The sequence below is a fragment of the Manis javanica genome, chromosome 1 (genome assembly GCF_040802235.1).
Source record: "Manis javanica isolate MJ-LG chromosome 1, MJ_LKY, whole genome shotgun sequence".
Taxonomy (NCBI): domain Eukaryota; kingdom Metazoa; phylum Chordata; class Mammalia; order Pholidota; family Manidae; genus Manis; species Manis javanica.
In genome coordinates this window covers 125519323-125534861 of record NC_133156.1, presented here as the reverse complement: position 1 = coordinate 125534861, position 15539 = coordinate 125519323, and the positions used below count along the sequence as shown (strand labels likewise).

At 33.8% G+C, this 15539-nt stretch overlaps 1 protein-coding gene across 5 annotated transcripts in view; it reads right to left on the bottom strand.

Annotated features, from left to right (window-relative positions):
- ZFR (zinc finger RNA binding protein) overlaps positions 1-15539 on the bottom strand; it is a 72009-nt gene that overhangs the window by 36278 nt on the left and 20192 nt on the right. For all 5 annotated transcript variants that reach the window (XR_005056885.2, XM_073237428.1, XM_037001799.2 and 2 more), the window contains 6 exons: positions 11127-11374; positions 8418-8609; positions 7614-7905; positions 5564-5757; positions 3926-4045; positions 2960-3105 (listed from right to left, as the gene is read on the bottom strand). Coding sequence is in view for 4 of the 5 variants with exons in the window: in XM_073237428.1 (XP_073093529.1) it covers positions 2960-3105; positions 3926-4045; positions 5564-5757; positions 7614-7905; positions 8418-8609; positions 11127-11374 (1192 nt within the window). In the remaining variant the exon portion in view is untranslated. The remainder of the gene's footprint in view (positions 1-2959; positions 3106-3925; positions 4046-5563; positions 5758-7613; positions 7906-8417; positions 8610-11126; positions 11375-15539) is intronic.

The following is a 15539-nucleotide window of genomic DNA, read 5'->3' as shown; positions in this document are numbered from 1 at the left end:
CACTCTGTCTAATTCTTGGGGACACATTAAGGGTTGCGGATACTATGTAAGTAGAAAGCATGTTCTGACTAGAGACAACAGCTGCAACTCAAGCTCCTATTAATTATTGCCATAAGGGAATACAGGTTGTAATCACAAAGTCATCAGGATTTTTAAGTTTTTCAATGTCTTTGATGTTGATCATTAAATGTTGGTTCAGATTTTAAAATACTATGTATACCAAATAAAATACCTACAAGGTGAATATGGACTATGGACAGCAAGTGTGTAGTCTCTGCTTTAATGTTCAACATTTCCAGGGTCTAATTTCTTTTTCACTGCCTCACTCTCTTTCAGTTTTATCCTCATTTTCAGCTTCAAAGTAGGATACCAGTTACTCCCAAGGGAAATCTCATAGCACTAAAGCAAATTTTGGTAGCAATAAGATTTTATTAGACAAATTTGTTTAATACAATACAAAAGAAACAAGTGTGCTTCTCAAGTAGCACTGCAGAAACTACCAACTTCCTCAGGTTGGGAATAAGCAGTGTGTTTTAGGTCACCCAACTTAAGACTTTGGAGAAGTATAAAACTTTATTTTTATGTTATATAGGCCTTGAGAGAAAACAAATAAAATCAGCTTGAAGGCTCTGGAAAATCTTGTTCATTCCTGTTTTGAATAATTAACTATTACTAAATTACATTGTTATTACAGAAGATGTTCAAGTTAAATAAGGACAGGGGCCTTTATCCATTGTTTGCCAATTCATACTCAGTGCCAAACACACTAAGGGCTACTTCTTGGCATACAGTAGATGATTAGTATTTGAAGTATTAGTGAAAACAGGAAATAACTGCATAATCTAGGTACAGAGGAGAATTTCCAATGTATTACTAAGGTAGAAACTTCATAAAGGAGACTGGTAGATTTAAATACCTTAAAAATAAGTTGATACATAACAGTATGTAACAGCAAAAACTACTTAAAGGTAACACATTAATAATGGGTTAACAGCTACAGTTTAAGAAGTGTCTATACAAATCAACAACAGGTAAGTAAAAAAAATAAATGAATAGGCAATTTACCATAGAATAAATACACGTGATCAAGAATGAAACAAAAATTCAATTTGCTAGTAATACAAATAATTCAAACTGAAATAAAAATGGCTCTCACATTTCACTCTCTCATTACAGAGATTTTAGTAAGTTACAGCAATAGTTCTCAAGGTGTGGCTCAGGGAACCCAAGACATCAAAATTACTTTCATAATGATATAACACATCATTTGCCTTTTCTATTATCATTCTTTTTATGAGCATACACTGGAGTTATCCAGAGGCAAAATGGCATCACAGCATATTACACACAGCAGATACGAGAATCATGCTTCCTTCTCTTAAGCCAAACATTAAAGAAATCTGCAAAAATGTGCAATACTGTCATTCCCACTATTCTGGGAAAGAAGTATAGTTATTTTGTCAGTTTTCACCATATTGTTATTTATTAAATATACCTTATAGTCATATATTATAGCCATTAACTATACTTAATTATGTAGATGAATATAATTAAAAGGTCATTTTAAAATGAATTATTTAGATTTCTCAGTTTTAATTTCTAATGTAGCAAATCTTGATAAGTATACATAAGCAAAAGTTCTTCTGAGTCTTCAAATAATTATTGAATATAAAGGGTCCTGATATCAGAAAGTTTGAGAACCAGTAGGTTATACTATCCAGTACAAACAGAAGACATCCTTCAAGCAAATGTTTCCATTTCTGTGCCCTTATTCTTATAAACTTATTATGATTTACACAATAATATTAGCCTCAAGGATGGTTAATGTAATAATTATATTAGGGGAGTACTAGAAACAACCTAAATACCAAACAATATGGGACTGGTTATAAAGAAAATTTTACACCTGCACAAGAAAATAAGCTACCATGGAAAAAATTTTTTATGTTGATACATAAATGAAAAAAGTGGGTCATAAATTATGCATATATTATACTTGTTATTTTTTGAAATTGTGCTTTAGAACTTTTACACAAATATTCATAGCAGTATTCGTGACAGCCTTAAAGGGGAAACACCATAAATATCCAACAATTGATGAATGGATAAAATATGGTACATCCAAATGATGGAATATTATTTAGTCATAAAAAGGAATGAAGTACTGATACATGCATGAAGCTTGAAAACATCATGCTAAGTGAAAGTAGCCAGACACAAAAGACCACCTATTTTATGATTCCATTTTTATGAATTCTCCAGAATAGGTAAATGCAGAGAGATAGAAAGTATATTAGTGGTTAGGGGTACAGGGAGGGGATGGGAGAAGAACAGACAGTAACTGCTAATGGATTCATAATTTCCTTGGTTGTGATGAAAATGTTCTAAAATTGATTGTGGTGATGGTTGTACAGCTCTGTGAATATTGTAAAAGTGACTAAATTGTACTATTTAAAGTTATGTTAGTTAGATCAATAAAACTAAACATTTATGTATCTTTGAAAGTTGTTTTCTCATTTCATCTCCCCTATAGCTTTTAAAGTTTCTAATGTAAGTTTCTTTTTAGAAAGAAATATGTTATTAATATTTAGAATCTACTAAATCTTATTCTCAGGATAGTTTTATCATGTAACTAAATGTTCTCTTTTGATTGTTTTAAATTGATAAGGCATGTATTTATAACATTAAACCATTTGTATATTTAATATATACATGTAAGATACCACTTACCACATAATTCTTAATACCAGGGCCACGGTCAAATACTAGAATAGAATAGCCAATAACTTAATTTTAATGCATTTCTTTCCTAGACCTAGGATCTACTTGAAAAATGAAAATTAAAAGTACATTAAATAAATCTGGATTACTTTGAATGGAACCCACATACTCAGAATAGCTAAGTTTCTTTAGAAAGGCTGAACCAATTATCAGGCTACTGAAAGTTAAAAGACATTACCTCATTTCCATTCTCCAGCGTTCTTCTTCTTCTCGTCTTCGCCAATACTCCTCTTTCTGCATTTGCTTCCTCATTTTCTCTTCTTGAATCTTTCTTGCTCGAATACTAGGCTTTACTTCTACTTGCAAATCTGGATTTACTTTTTTCTGTTAAAATATACAAGACATTTAAAAACTAGCAGCTCTTCCAACAGTCTACACATAATTTTAAATCACAGAATCCCACATATTCTTTCATCAGAGGCTTTTAGTTGCAAATACCCATTATAAAAGTAAATCAGTAAATGAGTTGACTCACAGGAAAGGCTGAGAATACATTAATAAACATTCTTTTTTTTCTCCCACCCACAACATTACCTGTTTAACTTTAAAATTACATCTTTCTATGTGAAAAGTATATAACTTAGTAGTGATCAATGAATGAAATTCTTAGGGGATTAACAGGTATTTAATTTTCCTCTACTTGTTTGTAAACAGATGACTTTAAATGTCTTGAGTTGGTGATTAGTTTCTTTTCATATAAAAGTATTGCCCTTTAACAAACCTCTTTGTTTAGAAAACATGTATCTAGTGCGTTAGTCCAGCCTAATTAGAAAACTTTAAATTCAGTATTTAGAGTTAACACTTGAAGTGTTTTTTCATGAAGAATTACTCATCTCAAAATTCATTTTAGTAGGAATTCTACCAAAACAGTTTAAGTGAAGCAATTACCTTTTCATGAGCACTGATGTAAACAGTGTTATAGTTTCATTTTGTCACCTCACTAAAAATAATGAAATAGGTTATATTGTTCTGACCTGTGTATAACAAACTGATCAGTAAAGACCAACAATCTGAATCTAAGTAAGACATGAGATCCTAATCTTGAGTGGGAGTTCATGGGCTCAGTGAGTTATGTTCAGATGCTTTGTTTTGCATCTAGAATGTTCCAAGATGCTTAAAAAAAGATGCTTGAAATTTTACTCACTTTATATTGAAGTCTGTGTCTTCGCCCTTTTAAGTGCATCTCCTTAGCATTGGGATCATTAAAACTGCACTCACATAATTTACAATGGAATCGAATTACTTTTCCTTCATCATTTCGTACCTTGATATGGAAGAAAAAAATCCAGAATCATAAAAGGAACGCTACAGTTGAAGATCCTATTCATGAACTTCCACAGATTCTCTGATAAAAGAAATATTGTGAACAAGTTTAAGAAAAATGTAAGAAGTAATATAATATTTTAAGTTTTAAGAAAAATGTAAGAGGTGATATAATACTTTAGATTATTTAATATTTAAATCCTTTTAAATATAGAAACAACCTAAATATTAGAAATTTTAACTGTGGTGTGCAAGATGTGCTAGCATGTATTTATTTGTAATTAATTTTCATACTTTTGTCCAATTAGATACATTAAATGCTCTAATAAATAGTTACTGAATACCTCTGCTACTGAATACATGTACTGTTCTTGAAGATGGAGATAACATGATGAAAGGCATTATTTTGGTATACTAGTATCTACAAAGCTCAAGATTTTATACATATAACTGTATAGAAAGTCAAAGTCAATTTTTTCTAATTCCACGACCAGTTAGTTAGGAAGACAAATAGATGGGAATGTTATTAGGAAGTCTATATTGTACTGGAGTACATTACTACCTAAGTCTGTAAGTACATAAGTTCAAATTGTGCAAGCTTTCAAGACTGGCTCTGAATGCAATTCCTTGATTACTTAATGATTATCATTGGAGATTACGGTGTTCTGGCTCTGTACACCTTTTAAGAGCTATAACTTTAAGTTAAAATTATATATGAACTACTTACAAACTATATAAGCCAGTTTTCCATCTTGTAAACCAAGGATCCAACAAAATACATTATTTTTCTTGATGGGGGAAAAAGATGAAGGTACAAATATTTACCAAACCTACTGTATATGCTAGGCACTGTACTTCATCTAGTTTTCACAACTTTGAGAATACCCAAATTGAATAGACATGGACACTGAAGTTCAGAGAACTCATACATGTTCTACAATACAGAGCAAGGGTAGTGCTATACCACTTGATGTTACTCTTTCTGCTAACAGCAAATACTTTACAAGTCCCTTTGATGTTCCCTCAATAGCTCTGTTTTTACCGAGTTTACTTTTCCCTGTAAAACAGGACTAGTTTTCTAATCAGCTTGAGAAACCAAATAAGCAAGATCTGTTAAATCAAGAACCTCAGCTTTACATAAGAAATTAAGTGACTGTTTAGAGAAATAAATAATCAGCTCTTTGTCAGCATATTTGCTGCTCACAATTTTTTGCTTTTTATGTTGAGGATAGTTGAAGGATAATTACAAGAATGCCTACCAAATAAATGGGAAGTTACTTTACAATAGCAGAGTGATGATATTAGCAGAGAAGGAGGTAAGTTAACAAAACAATGTGATGTCACTTAGGCAAGTTTAAAGGGTATGCTTTTCAAAAACCTTTAACAAAGATTCTTTTGATATTTCTTCATGAGTAACCTAAATCTAATTGAATATAATTTAATTTTACATGTAAAGCATGCATGCAACAAAGTGATATGCTTTTTTATCTCATCTCACAGCATAATCTCCAATTAATACCTCCTCCACATAATCATGGCCTACTGGCTGCACGTCACTCTGCAACGCAGCAAGAGATGCAGGTGTAACCGGGTCTGACACTGTGTCTGGCTTTACTTCTGGTATCTGAACAGAAGTGACAGGAGTGCTTTTAACACATTCAGCTCCTTTTAAGTCTTCTGTTTTATTTCCTGTTGATTGCAGCTTATTACCACCTAGGAGAACATAAGAATTATGGAAAGTTCAGGTATCTTTCTGCATAAATGTATAAGCTGGTACAACAATAACTTCATATAAAGTTCTTATCTTTTCTACCAATAGTCAAACTTCTACTTGGCATACAATAGTTCAGAATTTTGAAGAACCTCATAAACCACTTGGCTTTTAATCCTATTAAAAAAATACATGTGGTGATATTCCTTCTCCCCCACCCAATAATCCTCTCCTTCCCCACCACACTCTCATAACATCAAATACCTAAAAAGGTAGGTCTAAGCCTAATTCACGTATGTATCTTTAGTTCCTTGCCAAGGAACTGAGCACTGTTCCAAGTTCTGGTAATATGACATAGTACAGCTGCCTCTGAGGCGACAACTTATGGAAGATATAAGTAATAGTAATAATACAATGTGAAAAGTGCTATAGTAAGTCTGCATAGAGTACTGTGAGAATGTGAAGCAAAGTAGCCATTGCCCTTTAACCTGACCCACTTAGGAAAGGCTTCACTAAGGGTGTGACACTTGAGCTGGGCTTTGAAAGAGGAGTAACAAGTATGAAATGGCCAGGCAGAAAGAAGAGAATGTCTACACAGGAAGGATAGTGTGTACAAAAAAGAGTAATAACAGACTTAAGAAGACTATAGTAAATTCAAGGAAGACTCAGTAATTCAGTATGAACTACTATCTAAGTAAAAGTTAAAATAACCGATGTGGGGTCAGACTGTGAAGGGCCTTCGATGACATTATCTAAGGGATATAGTTTTTTCCTATATGCAAGGGGAAAGCCACTGAAAATTTTTAAGCAGGAGACTAATACAATTTGAAATATATTTTTAACAAAATGACTTTTATAAGTGTTGGGAGAGACTGGATGCAATGAGAGAGAGAGCTCTGAGGAAGAGACTTTGAAGGCCTAAAAACAAGGTAGTGGCTATGAAGAAAAGATATTTTTTGTAGCAATAGAAACAAAAGGACTAGGTAAATAACCAGAGGAGGCAATAAATAATAAATAATGTCATGAAGTTTCCCACGTGGAAAAGCAGCAAATTTATGAGATTATTTCATGGTACTCTTGTGATGAGGTAAGAAGTTAGAATGAGACACTGGCAGACATCCACAGAGCTGTACAGATAACCAGAGAATACCTAAAATATGGATGGATCTAGAACTCAGGTTGGGAGGTTCTGAGTTTGCCCCAATTATTTCAAATTCACTGCACACACTAATATGAATGACATCACTCATGAATACCGGGTGAGTAGAGTGAGGCAAGAACCAGAATCAGAACTTAGGAATACCACCATTTACTGACATGAAGGCAGGAGAACCAACAAAGACACCCAAGAAAAGGGTGTGTCAACACATAAGAGGGAGCAAGAGAGAGCTGTATCTCAAGTTTTAAGGTACAGCAGTCACTGTGCCAAATATTAGAGAGGTCAACAGGATGAAACTGAAAACTGACCACTGGGTTTGGTAATTAGGTCTTTGGTGACTTCTGAAAGCAGTCTAAGAGCAGAGCAGAGTGGAAACACTATAACAGACTGACCACTAGAAAGAAGTATAGACGTATAAAAAGAATTAGGGTTACTGGTTTGAGAATATTATAGGAATGAAAAAATGTCTGTTTTAAGATTATGAAGACACAGGTATACCTATATGGCTGAAGGGAAGAGAGAAGAAACCATTAGAGGTCTGACTAAGAACTGGAGGAAAAAATACAGATACATGATGGAACAAGGTCCCAGAGCAGGGAGGACATGAGTACTACAGTGTAAGCAGAAGGGCTAATCCTGGAATGGAGGAAAAACATCATTTTGCCAGAGTTAGGAGAAACAGAGAACTTCAGTACTTGCCAACAAAGTTTATTTTGGGTGTAGATGTTTTCTTGGCAGCCATATTTGTAGGCACTGCTGATACTTTAGTGTTGGATGTGCTATTTAGAGACGAGTTTCCTGTAGTTGTAAGACCTTTCACTGAAGAAGTTGCAATTGATGAAGTATTCACAGTACAATTGCTCGATGCAATGCTTGAAGGAGAGGCTGTTGGTTTTGAAGTAGATACAGCTGTTGAAGAAGTAGCTTGACTGACAACATTTGGTTCTGTTGAAGGAATGGGTTTACCAAGTTTTGTGTGTAATTTAACCACCTACAAAATAAAAGCATATTTATTTGTGAGGAAACTCAAAGAGTAGATTTTTAAGTTTCCCTGAAAGACACTATATGAAATGAAAACCTGAACTCTATTTTTCTTTGCTGTACTTTTTCTGTTATATATTTTTATACACAAAACTCATCACTTTCAAAATAACATATGGGAAGCAGATATGGATACATGTTCCATCTACCACCAGGTGAGGGAACTAAGGTGAGAAGGATGAAATGACTTGGCCACATGCATGCCAATCAAGACAAGCATAACAAGAGGAGGAAAATAATGATACAACTAATTTCCAGTTGGAATAAAAGATCTAGTTCAATTCAAAGAAGGTCTTTAGTCTTTTCCTCTTTAAGCAATGATTATTTGATGTCAGCTTTACATATATTAGCATATAAGCAAGTTTTCAAATTTTGAAGCCACCTTTACATTTTTAAATCCCCATCGAAAAAGTAAAAGAAAACAGAGTAAGACATGAGGGTGTGTGGGAAAAAAACACCTACTTTCTGATGCTTAGCACCACGAATGTGGGCAGCATATGCATCTGCTCCTGTGCAGGACACATCACAGAGCTCACAGCGCAGTTGGTTCTGAGTCCCACGGGCAGAGCTGTTGCTGCTGCTGGTATTTTGTGAGGCTTTCAATGCAGCTTCCTTTTTTTTATGTTTTTGTCCTTCTAAATGTTCTTTATAAGTCTGTTTTAAACAAAAAGGGTAAATTCTGATAATTTTGTCTACATTTGAAATTCTTCAATTCCAAAATCTCTAATACTCATTTAAAAATGAGGACTAAACAATTGTAAAAGCAAGTGAACAAGAGCATGTGGAATTCCCTATGTGATCTATCTATGACTCTTGTATCTTGTTTATTACCAATACAGTCATCTAACACCGATTTACAGATGACTGTCGTATGCAGCCATGCTTTCAATATAGATAACTACTGTCACTTTTAAGAATTTGCATCTTTTGCTGCTTATATTAATGCTGGATAGAGAATAATTAACAGTGATCATTCCACAAAGAATTATGTAATTATAGGATTAAGATGAGAGAAGAAAATGTATCTACATCATGAGAAGAAAAATAGTTATTGTATGGTAACAAGCCTTTACAAACAGGCATGTTTATTTACAGAACTGACTTTTCTAACTTAGAATGCACTTTAACATAGAATCCCTGTCACCTTGAACAAAGCCTTTGAAAAATACAGACATTTTTAACATATACAAAATCACATATATTTGTAAGGAAAAATAGTATTATTGTAGTACTAGGCAGCAAAATAGTGAAATATATGTTGAAAATTTTCTTGAAGGCAGGAGATTTATTAAAATGAGAGGAGGTTAATAAGGACTGCTGGGTAGTTTGTTTTTTCCTTGAGTGGGGCCAAATTGTTCCTTTCAAATCTTATTTTTAAAGTTGTTTTTAAGACAGATAATTAGTACATAACTGTGTATTCTTCATAGAATTTTCAGAGCCAGATGAGACTTGAGAAATTATCTAAAGTGATGACTCTCTAATTTTTAAACTAGAGAATTCTTTCTCGAAATAAAATCTTATGCACAAGAAAAGTTGCTCTGTGTTTTCAAACAAAAGAGGGAAACCTAAGACCCAGCCATTTGATTCTCCTCTCACTAGTGGTGGCCTCAAGTGCCTCCATGAACAGTATTAGCCTCAGTTATTTAGGAAAAATCCTTATTATGGAAGTGAGGAAACAAAAGCCCAAAGAAGTTAAAGGCCTTCAACTTGCCCAAGGCCACATGATTAGTGACGGCGCCAGGACTGGAACCACGGCCCCTTACATCTGAACCGACTTACTCTCCCTTCTTACATACACGCCTAGACTCTTAACTCAAAATTTCAGTATTTTCGGGCTCTCTTGTCTCCTCCTGGCATTAGCCAGGAGCTTGATTCTCTCACTTTATTTCTAAATAAAAGCTTTTACCTTGCTCTCCTAAAAAAAAAAAAAAAATTCAGTATTTTCCTTTAAGGCTCATTAAACCCCTATGGCACTGCCTCCAACTTGCAGAAGTACCATTGGCCTATTCTTGTGTAAACATTCAGATACCCAAATCATCGATCAGCCTTATATACTCAGAGGTGCTGCTGTTAACCTATCATCCTGGAGCCATCAATATTTACCCTTTCATGTGGGTGCCACATATTCAACAAACTTCTTAGAGGTCTACATTTGCCACTCATACCATCATCTCCTTTAAACAGTCATCACAGAGTAGTTTCAATGTAATCATGTGGCTGGAGGAGAGGGCAGGTGGGCAATGTCTGCAGCCACCCGGGATTAACATGAAAGGATGTTGGTTCTTAATAAAGTTGGGAAGGGAACTCAACTCCCTAGATTTTATAAACAGACTCATGTCTAAGTCACATATTACAAGGTGTAGCAACCAAGGAAAAAGAAATTGAGGTTCTACATGCTTTATTAGTTGATATTTTTGAAAAAGACATTTCCAGTACCCTTCTTGTTCCCACAGTTCCTACTTCCTCCTGAAGATTATACAGAAATAAGTGACATTCTCTATAAAGCTTATATAAAAGTAAGTCTCAATGTTATCCTAAAAATTATAGATTAGAAGAACTTATTTTAAGGATTTTTGATATTCCAGAAAGCCAATTTTCTTCTGAGATTTATATACTCCAAAAAATAATATATCTGACAGTCATCCTTAATGCAAGTGTGAAAAGCTCAACTATCTCTACAGTTACCCTTTTTCAGTTGTAAAATTCTATTCATACACTCAAAATGGACCTTGAAGAAGAGCTAAGGAAATCAATAACCAATTGTCTCAAGTTGAAAATTTTGCATAAAGGCTATATGCTGTGTGTGCTAAAAGAAAAATGAAAATCCAACCTTACCCCCTAATCCCAATTATTTTGAATATGAAACTTTTAAGCTAAATTTAAGTTTTATATAAAGAGCAAAGTCTCTTTCCTGGAAAAAAAAGGTTATTTGCCCATTTTCCATTTACATTCATAATCATTTTTGCAGTTTTTTTCTTAACAGAATTCTTACATCTCAATACAAATACCTTTTAAAAAATGACTGTTTAGTGAAGTATGTATGTGTCACCTAAAAGCTAACCGCAAAGATAATGTAAACATTATCTGTAGGCACAAGAGTTAGAATATCAACCATCCTGAGCTATCAGCAACAACCATTAAAGACAGTGGTAAAACACCCAGTGAAAGTACCTGTGGTCCAGCACAGCTGATCTTACAAACATCACAATAGTGAATCTGGGGCGGTTTGGGAGGCTGTTTTGGCTTCAGCTGTTTATTCTGGAATGGCGCCTTTTTAGTGAAGGTGGTCCCTGTCCAGGCGGCAGTGGCAGCAGCGGCGGCGGCGGCAGCAGCTGCCTGCTTCTGCTGCTGCTGCTGCTGCTGGTAGTAGGAGGAGGCGGCCGAGTACACCGCTGCCTCATAACCTGAATAAGATGTGCCTGCAAACAGAACCAGAGGCCACATTACACAATCGTAAGAGGCCAAGTTCAATGTTACGAATTTAATTAAAATAAATTCTGTTAATAAGAAAGGCAGGTTTGCATGTGCATATTTACAAATAATGTATATCTCACAAAACTCAGGAAAAAAATGTATTAATCTTCCTTTTATGTAAGTCAATCAACAAGCATTTATTTACTCAACACATGCCAGGTCTTACAGAAATAAAAAGTATAAGACTTGGTTTTTGCCTTCAATGAATTTATGAGTTCACCTGGAGGGATGTGATAAACTTACATGGTTACGCAACTTGCAAACATTCCCTGAATACAATTTGGAAAGTGCTGGATTTGGAGAAGAGTCTGAACTAGGATACTAGATAGGAAAAAAAAAGGAAGTATTAAAGTAAGATTTGACATACCTGGTGGCTAAGAAGATAGAATATATGAAAGACGACGAAAACACACAAAGATGACACCAAGACATGGGCTGTGCAACCAGAGGGGCAAGGTGAATAAAGCTTAGCAGAAATCCTTGATATGGAGGTACAGTTCAGGTAAAAAAAAGAAGACAACAGATAGAAGATTTTGGAATTAAGGACCAAATACACTGGTTCTCATCTCACAAAAGATGAAAACGCACCATATTTTCCAGTTAAATGTATGGATTCTATCCATTTCCATTGTTCAAAGTCATGAATGAATAACATTAAACTAGGTATTGACACAATAATATAGATGCTGTTTATGTTCAGTGACTTACAGATTTAAAAATCTATAAAGGTTTTAAATGACAAAGTTACTGATTTTACTTATAAGCCTACCTTAAAACTGGAAAACTTATCCCTTCTAAACTAAGATCTCTGGAACATGGTGGACTCCCTATTTATCATATTCCAGTAAGACTTTTTTCCTTGTAGTAGAAATGGGTGGGCAAAGTCATAAAGCTTAAGACAGAAATTCTTAATTGCCAGGATGACATAGAAAAACTACTCAAAGAAAACTGAACATTGGTCTCTCAAATGCAGACTGCTATGCTGAAAAGTAAGGACTTGTGATCCACTAACTTCAATACATATCTACACATACAGGAAGAAACAATGAATTGGAAAGATGAGAGTTAAGAAGCATGAGAAATCAGAATCACAGAAATCTGAAACTGGATGTATACAGAAGAGTTAAGCAATTTTCATAAAAAGCCTTCCTAGACTTTTATGTCAGGTTATTTAATTATATAAATGCTTATGAAGATTAGAAGACAGAAAGTATTTAGTAAGAGAGGGAAAAAAAATCTAAAAATTAAAGGAAGAAGTAAGCATATCAATAAGCATTTGACCAGTAAAAAAAAAATTGGAAAAAAGTTGGTAATAATTGGTTAAAAGAAAAACTCAACAGATAAACTCCTACTGGTTAGTCCTACCAATGTCTTCTATTATTTAAGAATGTGATAAAAGACAACAATCAAGCTACAACCAAATACTTTTGAGTTTATCAGCAGAAACATGTACAGTTTAAATTTCATTCTTAAACCACAACCATAAAATTGTACAGTCAAAAATAACAAAGCTATTTTTAGATCATTACTGGTTAGGATGACTTTTATATGAAATTTTTATAATAGACCTTTTCTAAATGACTACCTGTTATGTATAGAAATAAGATAAAGCTCAGTTTTTGAATACTAAAAGTTTCACTTAAAAATTATTTTTATTAAAAATGCTTATCAATTAGTAAGTTACACAATTCTAACAGTTCAGATTTTTCAATGTACAGTATCAGAAACAAAAACATACCATTTTAGTAGTAAATCCATTATGCTACAAGCCACCATTTACTAGGAACCAATATTTCAGAACTCATTTTAATGAATTAAAAAGAATAAATGACCTACCTAAATTGTAGCTGATATAAAATTGCAGACACAAAACTCAGAATCCCTAATAATGATCTCTCTGGATGGCAATTTGACACTGTACATCACATCTTTAAAAAGTGCACAATACCCTTCGATGTAACAGTCCAAATTTAAGAATTTATCTTAGAGTAAAAGTTGGCAGACATACAAATCTTTATATACAAGGATTATTTTATCCAATCTTGTTTCTAGTTTTTCCCTAATATGGAACTGAATGTCCCAAAATACACATTTTAAAATACAGTACATCCATACAATAAATACGTAGCTGTTAAAAACTATGTGTTTCTAAGGATAGATCTTAGTTTCTAAATACCACTGGTAAGTAAGAAATCACGGCTCCTTTGCAAAATGGCTGATTTTAAGTCTAAGGCAGGAAAAGCTCAATCTGTATCTGTAACATTTTACAGTGCCAGAAAGGAAACAAGTGCTCAAAGACTAATGATGCCAAGCCTCAAACACTGAGGAGCTAGTTTGAAAAGGATCCCACTGGCCAAATTTGGGACAATGTGTGCTTCAAAAAAGAAAAATGAGAGTGATGGATTATACTACATTGAATAAAAAAGAATAAGTCCATATTAATACTAAAAAAGAAGGGGGAAAGGACTCTAAGTTTCCTTAGAGAAGGATTCCTAACAAAGGATTTTGTAACCACCACTGTAGAACTTGATTCAGTTAAGAGATTTTCAAAGGCTCTAACAGACTGAAAGTTGGATAACAGATTCACAGTTTATTTGGTTAATTATAAAAGGAAAAAGGTATCTTTACAATGGAGAAATCCGGTAGTCACTTTAGCCAGTGATTATACTTGGCATCATCAATGAATAAACTGACACTATTTATGTGCTCCTGATGTGATGAAGTGTAAAGCTTACTTAGTTTCACTGAATCTAGGCAAAACAAAAAATGAAGAAATCAGGTAAATTCAGATTGCAGGATATTCTACAACCAGCAGAAACTCTGACAACTCACAAGACAACTGGTCTGAAACTTCAGATATGTCAAGGTCATGGGAGACAAGAAAAAAACGGGATTACTCTACATTAAAGGAAATTGAAACTAGTAAGATATGACAACCAAATTCAAGGCAGGCCCCCTTACTGGACTCTGGATTTAAAACAAAGCACAAACACATAGAAAGCCCAGCCATAAAAGACATTTGTGGACAATTGAAGAAATGTATTAGATAATATACAAGTTCAATTCCTTTTTATATTTGCATTGTGACTATGTAAAAGAATGCTGTTTTTCTTGACAAATACATGCTGAAGAATTCTGGCCAAAGAAACATGTCATCTGTAACTTATATTCCTGAACAATTTGAAGATATGTTTTAAGAGGAAAAACACACCAAATGTAACAAAATACTAATAATTAGTGAATCTAGGTAAATGGTATATAGGCAACTGTACTATTTTTTAAATATTTTTGCAGAATTAAAATTTTCTAAAGTAAGTTGAGGGAAAACAATAATCAAAGGAATACTATATCTCTATATTTAGTGACATGGAAGGACATTTAGAATGAGAAGAAAGCAATTTACACAGTAGTATGTATAGGACAAATTCATTCTTATAAATGAACCATGATGCTTATATATAAATACTCCTAAGGAAGAAAAGCAAAGGAAAACATGACCTAAAGTGTTAATGGCAGTTAGTGCCTAAGAGCTAAATGTCCAGTGACTTAATTTTTCTCTACTTCATCTACAGTTTCTAGTTTTAAAGTGATATATTACTCATTCAATAAAGCAGTAAATAATTTTTTCCATTATGGGTAAGGTTACTGAAGCAACTGAGAGATAAAGGCAAAACAGAAAAGAGGGAGGAGGAGTACACATAAAAGAAAAACAAGGAATAGGAAAGGAAACTATCACACTCCTCTATTTTGTTGATGCTAATGTGGATATTTCTTAAAAATGTATCCACTCAGATTTTACTGAAATAATTTAACTTACAGTTATAGCTGGTTAATCAGATAAAAGAGAGGCAGAAAAGTTGTATGTGGGCAATCTTGAATGACAGATCTAAGAATTAATAACATCTCTTCACTCCAATTCATTTCCACATGGTTGTCACAGTTAACTTACAAATCTGCTCCCACTGCTCCCTTAAAATCTCTTTGGCATTCTTCCTGACCACAAGATAAAGACAGACGCCATAGCAGAGCCTTCATGGCTTTTCACACAGGTATTTCCAGCCTCATCCTTTTATCTGCCCATATATCCTATATTCTAGCCACAAGGAACTG